This window comes from Salvelinus sp. IW2-2015, linkage group LG3 (assembly GCF_002910315.2).
Source record: "Salvelinus sp. IW2-2015 linkage group LG3, ASM291031v2, whole genome shotgun sequence".
NCBI classification, from domain to species: Eukaryota; Metazoa; Chordata; class Actinopteri; order Salmoniformes; family Salmonidae; genus Salvelinus; species Salvelinus sp. IW2-2015.
The window spans coordinates 26,106,593-26,121,811 of NC_036840.1; the positions used below are offsets into that span (position 1 = coordinate 26,106,593).

The 15,219-nt window shown below is 42.8% G+C and overlaps 1 protein-coding gene and 1 non-coding gene across 2 annotated transcripts in view; both read left to right on the forward strand.

Moving 5' to 3' along the window:
- The first annotated feature begins 6,133 nt into the window (after positions 1 to 6,133).
- On the forward strand, positions 6,134 to 6,207 carry trnar-ucu (transfer RNA arginine (anticodon UCU)). Its single transcript has one exon. It is a non-coding gene; the product is annotated as a tRNA-Arg (tRNA).
- Positions 6,208 to 7,411: 1,204 nt separating this feature from the next.
- Positions 7,412 to 15,219, forward strand: part of kirrel1a (kirre like nephrin family adhesion molecule 1a) — a 53,021-nt gene continuing 45,213 nt past the window's right edge. The window contains exon 1 of the mRNA XM_023973126.2: positions 7,412 to 7,719. Within this exon, the coding sequence (XP_023828894.1) occupies positions 7,674 to 7,719 (46 nt within the window). The 5' untranslated portion in view covers positions 7,412 to 7,673. The remainder of the gene's footprint in view (positions 7,720 to 15,219) is intronic.

A 15,219-nucleotide genomic window follows, 5' to 3' on the forward strand; every position in this document is an offset into this window, starting at 1 on the left:
CGGCTTGCAAGCCTCCCCCTTTTTCCTCCAACGTAACGGTGGTCATTATGGCCAAACAGTTCTATTTTTGTTTCATCAGACCAGAGAACATTTCTCCAAAAAGTACGATCTTTGTCCCCATGTGATATTGCAAACCGAAGTATGGCTTTTTTTGGGCGGTTTGGAGCAGTGGCTTCTTCCTTGCTGAGCGGCCTTTCAGGTTATGTCGATATAGGACTCATTTTACTGTGGATATAGATACTTTTGTACCTGCTTCCTCCAGCATCTTCACAAGGTCCTTTGCTGTTGTTCTGGGATTGATTTGCACTTTTCGCACCAAAGTACATTAATCTCTAGGAGACAGAACGCATCTCCTTCCTGAGCGGTATGACGGCTGTGTGGTCCCATGGTGTTTATTCTTGCGTACTATTGTTTGTACAGATGAATGTGGTACCTTCAGGCATTTGGAAATTGCTCCCAAGGATGAACCAGACTTGTGGAGGTCTACAATTACTTTTCTGAGGTCTTGGCTGATTTCTTTAGATTTTCCCATGAGTCAAGCAAAGAGGCACTGAAGTTTGAAGGTAGGCCTTGAAATACATCCACAGGTACACCTCCAATTGACTCAAATGATGTCAATTAGCCTATCAGAAGCTTCTAAAGCCATGACATCATTTTCTGGGATTTTCCAAGCTGTTTAAAGGCACAGTCAACTTAGTGTATGTAAACTTCTGACCCACTGGAATGTGTGATACAGTGAATTATAAGTGAACAATCTGTCTGTAAACAATTGTTGGAAAAATGTCTTGTGTCATGTCCAAGGTAGATGTCCTAACCGACTTGCCAAAACTATAGTTTGTTAACAAGAAATTTGTGGAGTGATCTAAAAACAGTTTTAATGACTCCAACCTAAGTGTATGTAAACTTCCGACTTCAACTGTATAATAATAATAATAATAGTAATTATATATATATATATATTACAGTACCAGTCAAATTTTAGACACACCTACTCATTCGTAGGGTTTTTCTTTATTTTTACTATTTTCTACTCTTGAATGAGTAGGTGTGTCCAAACTTTTGACTGGTACTGTATATATTATGCCGTCTGGTTTGCTTAATATAAGAAATTATAAATGATGAATACTATTACTTTTGATACTTAAGTATATTTTAGCAATTCCATTTACTTTTGATACTTAAGTATATTTTAGCAATTCCATTTACTTTTGATACTTAAGTATATTTAAAACCAAATACTTTTATACTTTTACTCAAGTACTATTTTACTGGATGACTTTTACTTGAGTAATTTTCTATTAAGGCATCTTCACTTTTACTCAAATATGACAAATGAGTACTTTTTCCAAATACACATGCCATGTCACAAGTGAATCTTCCAGCAAGACAATAACCCCAAGCACATATCAAAATCCACAAAGAAATTGTTGATTGACCAAAAAAATCATAATTTTGCTATGGCCATATCAGTCTCTGGACTTGAACCCTATTGGTTTGAGTTGAAGAGCGCAGTCCAAAAGAGCAGACGAAAGATGTCAAGAATCTGGAAYAATTCTGTATGGAGGAATGGTCTTGTAGGCTCGGCCCTAAACTGTGCTCTCTGCCACCTCTGGCCGCACGGCAAATGGCCAAAGACTTCTATGGGCTTGTAGGATAAAACTACTGCAGCTATGTTTGGTATCTATCTAAAAATGTGATGCCATCTATATGGATGTATGATCTTTGTTGTAAAGTGTAGTTGTTCAGAGGGAACTCTGATGACGCTGTATGGAACAATCTCTTTTGTACTCAAAGGAATTATCTCTATTGTAACCAAGCCCATTCCCTTAAATTACCACACCTAGATGTGACCCCCTTCCTAGAGGATGTTGGCTGGTTCAATCGGATTGGATATCTTCGTTTTATTACCTTTGGTTTGGTCTGTGGATTGGTCAACAATTGATTTTGAATATAAACAAGCCAGATCTGGTATAAATGGAATGAAAGTATTTTCTTCTCCCTCTTGTCCTGCTAGTTTGTAAGAGAAATGTTGATACAAATTCTCGACGTTGCGTCGTGGTTAAGATCAACCCTTAGCCGTGGTGTATTGACCATATACCACACCTCCTCGGGCCTTATTGCTTAATTAAAACCCCTTGAGCATGACCATAAAAAGTGTTTTAATTGTTTCTTTATTTAGAGCTCCTATATCTTTATCTTGGATGAACGAGTTCTGCATGAAGCGTTCATGGAACCGAATAGAGATGTCTGTTGAACATGTATGGCTGTCTACCCACTGTTTTCTGATGGCTTCTACAGGTGTGCTGCAGTTATACAAATACCTTCTTCCTCCCACCTATAGCAGCATGTTACGTTCCCCAGTTTCTGTGTTGTTGTTTGTGTATTTGAGTGTGTGTTTCAGAAGATGGCTTCCTGAAATCCCTCAAGCAGCTGATTGGTCGACTCCAGGGCTAATTGGAGAGCTGACCCCGCCCTCTCGTCAGAACGCAGCTGTTGTCAATTACCAACACTTTTTACAGCTGTATATAAGCCATTGTTCTGTTGCTCAGAGGAGAGAATGCATAGAGAGATGATTGCAGAGAGAAGATTGATTGTGATAGAGAGAAGATTGATTGTGATAGAGAGAAGATTGATTGTGATAGAGAGAAGATTGATTGTGATAGAGAGAAGATTGATTGTGATAGAGAGAAGATTGATTGTGATAGAGAGAAGATTGATTGTGATAGAGAGAAGATTGATTGTGATAGAGAGAAGATTGATTGTGATAGAGAGAAGATTGATTGTGATAGAGAGAAGATTGATTGTGATAAGAGAGAATTCAATTGCTGAGAGCGGTGCTGGTCGTTTTTCAGGGAGTAGAGGGTTATATAGTGTTGGTTGTTTCTCAGAAAGCGATTTGGTATGTACTATGTTAGTTGTTGCTGAGGGAGCTGATTGGTTATGTCTGTTACAGGACGCACTGTTTTGATTATTGAAATAGTTTGTTATTCTGTTTCATTTGTTCCCAGGGGGTAAGGGGAAGGCACCTAGGGAGTGCTTAGGCAAGAGGCCCGCGGGCATACATATACCCGTAGTATATTCACTGTCTAGCACACTAGGTAAGACCTGGGCGGACCACCCCCTGTATTTTGGTTAGGGCACCAGGTGGTGTTAAAATAGGTAAGTAGTGGGTAGGCAGGTAAGGTAGGAGAGGGGGCTTTGACATTTACTTTCTTTGGTTCCGTCCAGCCCCTTTTCCCCATATTACCGTGTGACGGAATAAATTCCTTGTAAACAGTACCACTCTGCCTTTGTCATCCTTACTCGCACCTACAGTCCATACCTCTTTCACTTCACGGAGATTTGAGTTGTAGCAGGGTGTTGCGTTCCCTCTTCATAGAGGCGTGCGTAACACAGCAGCACTTGTAGTCTGGCACTGAATTATATTTATTTTAAGTTTTGCTGGGCAAATTTAAGGTCAAATTATTTTCCACAGACATATACAGTATATTTACATAAAATACCAAACCAACCAACAAACCCATCACCCAGACTAAGGCTCTGTCCCAAATCGCCCTATATATTAAAGTGTTAAGTTAATGTAATTGACTTGGGTGTAAATCTCTCTCCTATAACAAAGATGGTGATGAACTTCCTGTGTTCCATCTAGTCCTCTAAGGCCATGAACTGCAGCTGGCTCCCAGCCAATCATGCCTCAGAAGACCACCAGCTCTACTACGGGTGAAAACTATTCTACTTCCTGCTCCTCCACCACTCAAGGGCCAATACAAGGCTATTTGTGGATGAGTGTTCATATTAAACAAGATAMAAATTGCGAAGAGAGTCTTCTGTTGGCAGTTTTTTCTGTTGTTATATGGCCCTTAGTTGTATCTGACTTTGTGGCCTGACCAAGAAAAGCTTGGCCCTATTTAAAGGCTATAACCATGACCCAGAGTTTTTCCTGATTAAGTCGTGTGTGAAATATTAAGGACTATAACTATGACAACAGCTATACAATGTCAGTCCTCTCGTTTCTAATGTTTCAGGTACAATGATAAATCATTGAGTACTGTGAGTAAGGTATCAATATGTAGTGAGTACCTGTATAGCGCTAGTCAGAGGACAGGATGCCACCTGAAAATAGACTTCTGAAAACCACCTTAGTGGTGGATCCTAAAGACCATAGTAGCAATAGAACTCTGACCAGGAGGACTGTTGTGTTTTAATCCTTGGCCTACAATGGTCGCGCCCTGAGGAAATCTAATTAACATAATCCAAAATTCCCCATAAAAATGGGAGATCTTCGTGGGCTATACTCTGCCTTGTCTCAGGGTAGTAAGTTGGTGGTTGAATATATCCCTATAGTGGTGTGGGGGCTGTGCTTTGGCAAAGTGAGTGGGGTTATATCCTGCCTGGTTGGCCCTGTCCGGGGGTATAGTCGGACGGGGCCACAGTGTCTCCCGACCCCTCTTGTCTCAGCCTCCAGTAATTATGTTGCAATAGTTTGTGTCGGGGGGCTAGGGTCAGTCTGTTATATCTGGAGTACTTCTCCTGTCTTATCCGGTGTCCTGCGTGAATTTAGGTATGCCTCTAATTGTCTCTCTCTCTTTCTCTCTTTCTCTTTCTAATTCTCTTCTCTCGGAGGACCTGAGCACTAGGGTCAGTCTGTTATATCTGGAGTATTTCTCCTGTCTTATCTGGTGTCCTGTGTGAAGTTAAGTATGCTGCCTCTAATTCTCTCTTTCTCTCTTTCTTCTCTCAGAGGACCTGAGCCCTAGGACCATGCCTCAGGACTACCTGGCCTGATGACTCCTTGCTGTCCCCAGTCCACCTTGTTGTGCTGCTGCTCCAGTTTCAACTGTTCTGCCTGCGACTATGGAACCCTGACCTGTTCACCGGACGTGCTACCTTGTCCCGGACCTGCTGTTTTCGACTCTCTCTCTCTACCGCACCTGCTGTCTCTAACTCTGAATGGCTATGAAAAGCCAACTGACATTTACTCCTGAGGTGCTGACCTGTTGCACCCTCTACAACCACTGTGATTATTATTATTTGACCCTGCTCGTCATCTATGAAAGTTTGAACATCTTGGCCATGTACTGTTATTATCTCCACCCGGCACAGCCAGAAGAGGACTGGCCACCCCTTAGAGCCTGGTTCCTCTCTAGGTTTCTTCCTAGGTTCCTGGCTTTCTAGGGAGTTTTTCCTAGCCACCATGCTTCTACATCTGCATTGCTTGCTGTTTGGGGTTTTAGGCTGGGTTTCTATATAGCACTTTGTGACATTGGCTGATGTAAAAAGGGCTTTATAAATACATTTGATTGAAATAAATTTGATTGATTAAAATAAAGGGATAACTACATGTAAAAAAAATAATAGTTTCCTGGTCTTCAGAACAAACTTACTTTACATTTTTTTGTTTTACTATCTGTTGTTCCATGTCGTGAATCTGTTATTCAATGCATTTCTATTGGCTGACAGCAGTAACGCTAAATTCAATCATACCTGATACAATGTTGTCAATCATCATAATCTATCCAGTATGGAACCTTATGAAAAATAATGTCCCATTGGGATGTTATGATGCAACCGCGGTGCAATGTAGCTGGGGCTACTTAAGATTCTGGTACAGACGTGCTGTCGATGCTGTCCACTTGTGCATTCATTTCCACCCATCCGTGCATGGTGTGATGGTTGATAAAAATGTGAACAAATTACGCAAAAATAATGATAAAGTAACAGAAGRTTACAGACAGTTTACTTGATTGGGGGTGTTTTATTCTGCGCGGATTCATCAAAATAATAAAATCCCTGTTAGTATTTCGTTTACAGAAAAGGAGGATGATGTAACGACGTAAACTATATCTACCATTCCACAGTTATTTGGCTATTGCCTTTCAAGCTCCTTATTGCACAACGCCTTTTATTAAAGCCTAAATGAAATGCATGTTCACCGCATCGCCATTTTGGCTCTGGAGAGAGGCTCGAGTGTGCGAATTCCATTGAAGAGACCGCGTACAGCGCCCTCTACCGGTCTTTTTCATAGAGCCAAAATGTCTAAGAAGAGTGGTCCTGATGCTGCAGGGATGCTGAAAGCGTCGACATAGAAGGATGTGAGTATCTAAACGGTGCCGGAATCATATTTATTGGCGCAGTCTCTGTGGCGCAATGGAATAGCGCGCTGGACTTCTAATCCAGAGGCTCCGGGTTCGAGTCCCGGCAGAGATGGGTCACCTCTGGGTGCCAAATGGCAGACCTGCGGATTTTTTATTACAGAAATGGTATGATGTAATTAATGCTGTCCAGTAATAAACTGCAGCCACCTTTTCATTCAATGCATCCTTCTAAATGTTCTGAATATAATACTGCACTTCACTACATCTCTACGCCCCATYATATTTAGGCTATACTTGTATTTATCACATAGCCTAACCATAATAATAATTGATAATATCAAATAAAAAAAAGATTTATAAAAAAAAAAAAAGATTTACGTGATAGAATAGCATATTCGACCACTTATTGAGCAATACAATATCAAGGTAATTATAAAACAGAAATTCTTGCTAGGCCTTTATTATTAAAACAATTCAGGCTAGGCTACAATAGACAGATGTATTTCACCGCACAAACAATCCATTCCAATATAGTTTTTCTCAAGTAGTTCCTCTGAGTAATGGCTGAAAATGAATCACTTATTTAGTAAAAATACATCAATGCCAGTCTAGTGAATAGGCTATACATGCAATAACGGTCCAACAGCAGAACAATTGAATGATGACAATACCTGGAATCCTAATTATAGTGGCTATATGTTTCAGTGAATACATTTGGGTAACGTAATGTGTTGTTTCTACGAGGTGCATCCGTGTGTAGGCATTTGAATAGTTTATCCAGTTGTTTGGGAGTAATTATTGAGTCAGTGCACTTGAGGGCGCTCCAACACCGCGTTGTAGCCTAGGCTGATGCAAAGAGAGAGAGATGGATATGAGAGCAGCCTACAGCCCACTATACAGGCGCAATGGGGACATTGAAAACTACATGTATGTATAGCCTATGTATCTGGCTATAATAGGCTATATAGCCTCTACTTCATCATTACTTTGAGAGAAAGAAACATACTTCTGGGGCAGAACTTGGTTTTGCCATGCAGAATGTTTGCAGAATGATTCAACTAAATCAGCACTCCATTACCATGACATGTCATTAGATCTGTAACCTATGACTCAATCTCTCTTAAATAGACAAACACAGAGATAATGGCAAAAATCCAACAAACATTATGGACAAATTCGTGTAGTTTTTCTCTGGTGACAAAAACATGAAAATATAATAGAGGTATCACTATCATCTACTGCGAGATRCAGACTAGAAAGAGGAGGGGTGTGTGCTGTGGTGCTGACGTACGTGAGAGGAGAGAGCGAGAGAGAAAGGAATGCGCCGCTAATGAGAAAACGGACCGTCGCCGAGCACGCAAGAGCAGACGGCAAAAAGGAGAGAGGAGGAAAAAACGGATAAATGATCTAAACCGTAAAAAAAATAGTAGAAAGGGGTGGTGGATAACGACGAAAATCGTCACATATATTCACTGGAAGGATTACAATTGCCCGATAGTGGTGAATAAAATCCAACGGGGTTTTTTGATGCTGTCCTCACGGAGAATTGAGCTAACGGGCTTGCTGGTCTTCTGAACGATGCATAGGCTTCTGCTCCTGAGTTTGGCGTTGAGTTTTCACCGTGGTAAGATAAGCGTTTTCCCTGTTACCTTCCCTAATAAACGACACACTGTTTCATGTTGTCGAACAATACCGAGGCTTGTTAAACTTGATGAGGGGGAAAGTTGCTCTAGATTCGTTTCAGTTGTGTGCTTGTGTGTGTGTGCGCGCGCGCGTGTGTGTTTATGTGAGAGAGCGATAGAAGTAGATGCTCTTTTCTGCGTGTATGGCCTCGAGTTTGTCATTATATGCGGGGCAGTGTGAATGGTAGGCTATTCCACAGTGTGTGTGTGTGTCTAACATGATCATGGCCTGATTGGTGTGAAAACCTAGTATCCACCATATGACCTTAGTCCTGTGCATAAAATAGCCTATTGCCTTTTTCAAATAGGATGTTAGGCAGAAATGACGTGATTCGAATGACAGTGCGCGTATAAAATGATTGACCAAAGGTGCTTGATATTGGAATTTGGGAACGGCTTGTGTCAACCATTCAAACGTTGCTTGCCATTTTTTATTGGTGCCTGAGATAGAAATGTAGCCTAATGACACGCACGCACACATGCACACGCGCACACACCAAGGCCATTGTAGACGGTCTCCAGCTTGCCATGCGTAGCTGCCGCTGTAGCCTGCTCTGCTCGTGCGCGTGACACAAAGATTGGAATGGGGACTTTTTTTCGCCATGTATTTCATTTCGAATCGAGGTATGGCCAGCATAGCTTCAAGTATAATACCCCTAATGTCATCTAGATGACATATCTTTAATACATGCGCATTGACAGGTATAATAGCTTATTGTTATAACGTAGTTGCTAGGAGACATGTGCTCAAGGGGAACGTGATTTCTTAGGCTACCTGTTAGATTACAGCATCTTCCTTGTGCTCGCGCAAGGCACAAGGCAACCCTCCCTTTTCATTGTCTACCTTGTTGTGCGTGACAGTCAGAGAGTGCGTGTACTGTGAATGTGCGGGCACGCGCAGGTACTGACCAGCCTAGCACTTTATCGTAGGTAAGGGGCGTGTTTGTAAGGTCTATATAGGATGATGTCATCCATGTAGCCTATGTCTCTTTTTGATCACTATAGGCTAGCGCAACTCTTTTGTCCTTCACTCAACGTCCATACACAATATTAGTATACTAGTATAACTATACACTGAATGCTAAATGTTAGTATTGTATCACCTTTTCACTGCCTAATCCTGTAAAACAACTGACAGATGGCCTATAGTGTGGCAGCTATAAACAGTAATCGTTATGAATAGTCATTACACACTACAAAACATACTAATACATCTCATTCACGCATGGAATGAAGCTGAAGCACTCACTCACTCACTCACACACACACACAACCAACACACACACACACACACACACACACACACACACACACACACACACACACACACACACACCACTAAATACAAGGCACCCCTTCAACCCAAATCAACATGCAAATTTTGTTGTTTTTCTGCAGGTAGCCCTCCTCGGCTCCCTGACAGCAGTTTTCTTTCTCGTAAATCCATCAGTGCACATGAGTGTTCTTCGACATGCTAACACACACACACACACACACACACACACACACACACACACACACACACACACGTGTTAGTTACGTGGCTGTAAACTATGTGTCACACACTGTGCTCATTATGGCAATGGTACAATGTCACAATTGTATCGTTCATGTGTAGGCTATACTTATCCAGCTGCCTGTCCAAAACACTGCTATCAAAACACTGCTCTCAAAACACTTGAAGATCAAAACTATTCTACATTTCTAGTTTTCTTAACAGGCACTTCATATGGTATGAAATGTAAATGTATGTCCTGTTTCCCATTCGACTGCAAAGACTCTTCATAATCCATGAAAATGCAATTGTTGTTAGTAGCCTACACCTGGTAATCTTGCGACACTGCAACTTGGTGTTGCTAATGTACCTACCTAGACTGCTATAACAAAGGCCTCAGTGCAGGTGCAACATTTGTCAGCCTCTGTCCTTAAGGAACAATGCCACAACTACTTAATGTATACACTAGACTGGCATTGTTTTGTCCTTTCTGAATTTCAGATATTTAAGTATCACCAACTGCTGTCCACACATAGGAAACAGAGACGAATACCGCATTGAATGGATAAGATAGTAAAAGTGAATATGGATAATATGGTCTGAAAGGGAGTGATGAGGTTATGTACCCCAATTAATTGGATAGGTGGAGGGAGGATGAGGTCATGATTAACGTTTTGCCAAAAATGGGTGTATCAGAACCAAGGGAGGGTTTCGTCAGACACACACACACACACACACACTACCGACCAAAGAACCCAACCCAGTCTCATGAGCTACATGTTCTATTTCAACGTTTTTTTGTAAATATTGCTAAAAAAAACATTTAAATMGAACATGTAGCTCATGAGACTGTGTAGTTTAAGTCACATGTGGATCTATTCATAATGTGGATGTAACAATGAGATATTTTACTATACTCACAATTCCATAATGTAATCAAGCAATACTTAGCATTTTTTTTCACATTAGTCATGGCTATGCTACAGTGTAACGTTCAATGTCAACACAATGTGACTTGACGCTTTAAAACTAATTTTGACACATATTGTAATGAACACGAGGGGAGACAGAGAGCTGGATTCAAGCGCAGGGCGCAGCAGGTGTTTATTGCAAAGGACCACAGGAGGAGGGAGGTAGCTGGGTCCAGGGGCAGGCAGAAGGTCATACACAGGGGGTCCAAAAGGGCAACAGTACAGGCAGGGAAAATGTTTGGGAGATCAGGCAATAGGTAGATAACGAGAAATCCGATAGGCTAAAGTACAGGCAGGGAATAGGCAAAAGGCGTCATTAGTGATGGGGTGCAAAGAACTGAACTAAATAGTGTGTGATAATGACCTCCAGGTGTGTGAACAGGTGATTAGAATTCAGGTGATTAGGATCTGGAGAGTGAGCTGCGTTCAGGGGATCTAGGTGTTTGAGAGTGTGAGCTGGAAAGTGGGCTGGAAAGTGAGCTGCGTTCAGGGGATTTACGTGTTTGAGGGTGTGAGTTGGAAGCAGACGTTACACATAATAGTAGGGCTGTCCTATTGTTTATTGTAAAGGTACAAAAACAGACTATGAAACTTGCTAGAAAACTACAAATTAGATTACGCTTATTGAGGCTCATTGTTTATCATGTATAGTATAATCTATAAAATAATCAAAACTTATGTGTGTAATAAATCATATTACATTATAGCATTATGTAGCAGCTCAAAATGACAGCAAGCCGTCCGGGCCTATAGCAGTAGACGTTAAAGACTCTACTAAAGCTATTTGACTGGGCTAACCAATGGAGTTTTTAAAACCACAAAGCGAGGGAGAAGGGGAAAGAGAGAGGGAGAGAAAGAGGGCGAGAGAAATAGAGAGAGACTGCCTACCCATGTGAGGAGCGGCAGACTCGGTCTCAACACATTTAAGTTCTTTACTGAAGACTTCATCTTCTCCAGTAGGGTCATATGTTGAGTGTAGTCTGGGCCCAGGAGTGTGGAAGGCTTGAACGGAAAGGCTCCGGGAGCAACGACGCCCTTGCTGTCTCTGCCTGGCCGGTTCCGCCTTTCTCTCCACTGGGGGTCGCTGGCCTTCTAACCCTATACAGGGCTGAGTCACTGGCTTACTGGTGCTCTTCCATGCCGTTCCCTAGGAGGGTGCGTCCACTTGAGTGGGTTGAGTCGCTGCCGTTGATGTTCCTGTTATGGGTTGGCGCCCCCCCTTGGGTTGTGCCGTGGTGGGAGATCTTCGTGGGGCTGATTACTCTCCTTGTCATCAGGATAAGTGTGGGATGAAGTATCCCTCTAGTGGGTGGGGGCTGTGTGTTTGGCAAAGTGAGTGGGGTTATATCCGCCTGTTTGGCCCTGTCCGGGGGTATAGTCGGAGGGGCCACAGTGTCTCCTGACCCCTTCTGTCTCAGCCTGCCATGTATTATGTGCTGCGTAGTTTGTGTCGGGATGGCTAGGGTCAGTCGTTATATCTGAGTTACTTCTCTGTCTTATTCGGTGTCCTGTGTGAATTTAAGTATTGCTCTTTCTCTTTTCTCTCTCCAGCGAGGACCATGCTCAGGACTACCTGGCTGATGACTCCTTGCTGTCCCCAGTCCACCTGGGCCGTTGCTGCTTGGCTCCAGTTTCAACTGTTCTGCCTGCGGCTATGGAACCCTGACCTGTTCACCGGACGTGCTACCTTGTCCCGACCTGCTGTTTTCAACTCTCACGACCTAGCTGTGCTCTCAACTCTGATGGCTATGAAAAGCCAACTGACATTTACTCCTGAGGTGCTGAATGTTGCACCCTCACAACACTGTGATTATTATTATTTGACCTGCTCGTCATTTATGAAAATTTTGAACATCTTGCCATGTTCTGTTATATCTCCACCCGGCACGCCAGAAGAGGACTGGCCACCCTCAGGCCTGGTTCCTCTCTGAGTTTCTTCCAGGTTTCTGGCTTTCTAGGGAGTTTTTCCTAGCCACCATGCTTCTACACTGCAGTGCTGTGTGGGGGTTTTAGGCTGGGTTCTTAAGCACTTTGTACATGGGCTGATGTAAAAAGGGCTTATAAATACATTTGATATTTGATTTTTGATGGGGGCTGTTTATTGACACCTCGGAGCCACTCACTGAGCCCTTCTCCTGAATCCAAGTGTTTGACACTAGGGAGGGGCAGTACCTTTATTATCAACGAGTATAATGAACAAGCAAACATAGCAATTTTTTTCATTCCTATTGTATCCTACTTTGATTGGTTCATCGAATATAATAACATTTGATAGAAAAACATGATTTTTGACTGTGCGGGACCTTTAAGTCAAATTGTTCACTGAGCCCCCATATGGCATGCAATGCATAACTAAAGTGGAAAATTCAACATCCTGACGTTAGCAAGTAGTAAAGTAATGTTCATGACTTGATTTGTTTATTGATTATCTGTAGGGAGACCTGCCATGGCCAGGAGTGAGGTCTGTGGCCTCGTTTGCCGAGACATCCGTTCAGCCTGTTAGGTTTTATGTGGCCGCTGCCACATCTTAGGCCCAGTCTATAGGAGAATAAAATACACAGGGAACTGTCAGTACAGTCAGACAAATACTATGATCCTAATCAAGCCACGCCACAGTCTGCGAGTCAGTTTAGAATCATTCAGTCAGGTTACAAAGACAGGAATGCTGAACAATTGAATTATTAAACATATATTTTTTTACTTCAATTTTAAGTTTATTGGCCCAAGTAGAATTGGTTGAGTCAGATGAAATGTGATGAAGGCAAAGGGGTGGCGAAACAAGTAGATGAGAAAGCAGTGTAGTCGCTGTTATAAGGGGATAATCCACACGCACGAAATATAAAGTCATGAAACTTCCTGTCATTTTGTGGAAAAGCCTGATGTTCATCAGGGAGTTAAAATAGAACATATCCCCATTGAATTTAATTTCTAAGTGGTTCAATCTTTGTGGATCAGGAAATAGCTATATACACTGCGTTCAAAAAAATAAAGGGAAACACTTAAACAAAACCACAATTAAACTCCAATCAATCACCACTTCTGTGAAATCAAACTGCACGTTAGGAAAGCAACACTGATTTTGACAATTAACATTTCACATGCTGTTGTGTCAAATGGGAATGAGACAAAAAAGGTGGAAGACTATTAGGCACATTAGACAAGACCACCCCCATAAGGAGATTTCTTGCAGGTGGTGACACAGGACCACTTCGGTCAGTTTCCTATGCTTCCTCTGGCTGAGTTTTGGTTCACTTATTGATGCGTGGCGGTGCTCTCACTCCTCCCAGTGGTAGCATGCAGCATTTGTGGCCTGCTGGAACGGTAATTGCAGGCTCTGCAGTGTCCTCCTTGCACAGAAGGCGGAGGTTAGCGGTCCTGCTGCTGGGTTGCGTGCCTCCTACCGGCCTCCTCCACATCTCCTGATGTACTGGCCTGTTCCTTGGTAGCGCCTCCATGCTCTGGACACTACGCTGACAGACCACAGCAAACCTTCTTGCCACAGCCGGCATTGATGTGCCGATCCTCGGATTCGCTGCACTACTGAGCCACTTGTGTGGGTTGAGACTCCGTTCTCATGGCTACCATAGAGTGAGAGCACCGGCCAGCATTCAAAAGTGACCGCAAAACTGATCGAGCCAGGAAGCATGGAACTGAGAAGTGGTCTGATGGTTCACCACCTGCCAGATCCTCCTTATTGGGAGGTCTTTGCTAATTGCTATAATTTCCACCTGGCTATTCCAATTTGCCAAACAGCATGTGAAATTTTTTTGCAATCAGTGTTGCTTCCAGTTGACAGTTTGATTTCCACAGAAGTGTGATTGGGACTTTGGATTCACATTGTGTTGTTTAGTGTTCCCTTTAGTTTTTTGAGCAGTGTGTTCGTCACTTGAGATAGGGGATAAGACACTATCAACATATCATAACCCTTTCAAAACAAATGACCCGCATTCCAGGCAGCGCCAAATCAGACAATAGATGGTAGGGATCTGTTAAACACATCCATCGCGTCTATATTCATTCATTACAAACGTGGTATATTTTTATACCAGTGCACCGTCATATAAATGGCCTCTTCGTTCATTTGAACTATCGTGCCACAAATGCGGTTTAGTCCTCTCTTTCCCTGTAAGGACTCGCAGCGCTCCTTGCACGTTGCCAGGTCTAGACACAACATGTGACTCAAAGTCGTAGCTAGAAAACGCGATCATACAGTTGGTGAGATTTCTAACTACAATACTAGTAACTATCTTACATCGATAGTTGACTTTTGGCATCAGGTTGAGTGTAGCACGGTACCGTAGGCAGGTTTCTACATAAACGTAACTAGCTATCTAGCTAGCCAGCGAGCGCCGCCGGGAGTCTAGTTCCGTAGAGCACTTTGCTTGTGGGAGTTGAAGCGAAAACAATTTTACCATGTGCTTCCTACCTAAAATCACACACTATTACAATCGTCTATACATAATGTTCATTATTTTGACAAATGGGTAAATGCATAAGAATTTGTGGGGGATTTTGAGTGGTTTGAGGCTAACGTAACATTCCTTAAGATGAAGTGTGATGTATTCGTGTGTGGTTGCCCATGTGTATCAGTGGAGGGCTTGGTCATTGGAAGTAGCTATAGGAGGTACGGGCTCGTGAATTCTTGGAATGGAATTTGGTATCAAACGATTATGTAAAGAACCCGATTGACTCTTTTTCCATTCATCATCTTCCACCCATTTACAGATGAAGCCCGTCCCGTCCTTTAAAGCTCCTCGCCACCAACGCTCCACGATGGTTGGTACGTGGTTCATTAAGTTCTGGGGCTCACCCAGTTGCAGACTTTGGTGCTGGGCCCTGTCTTTGGCTGGTCAGGCGGTGATGGGCGGCAGGCAGAGGGGCGACACACACCAGCAGCCCAGGAAGCCCAGGGATAGGGAGCCCGGAGGATCCTGGAACAGGCAATCTGCAGGCTAGAACCTGTGTGGCGTTACGGA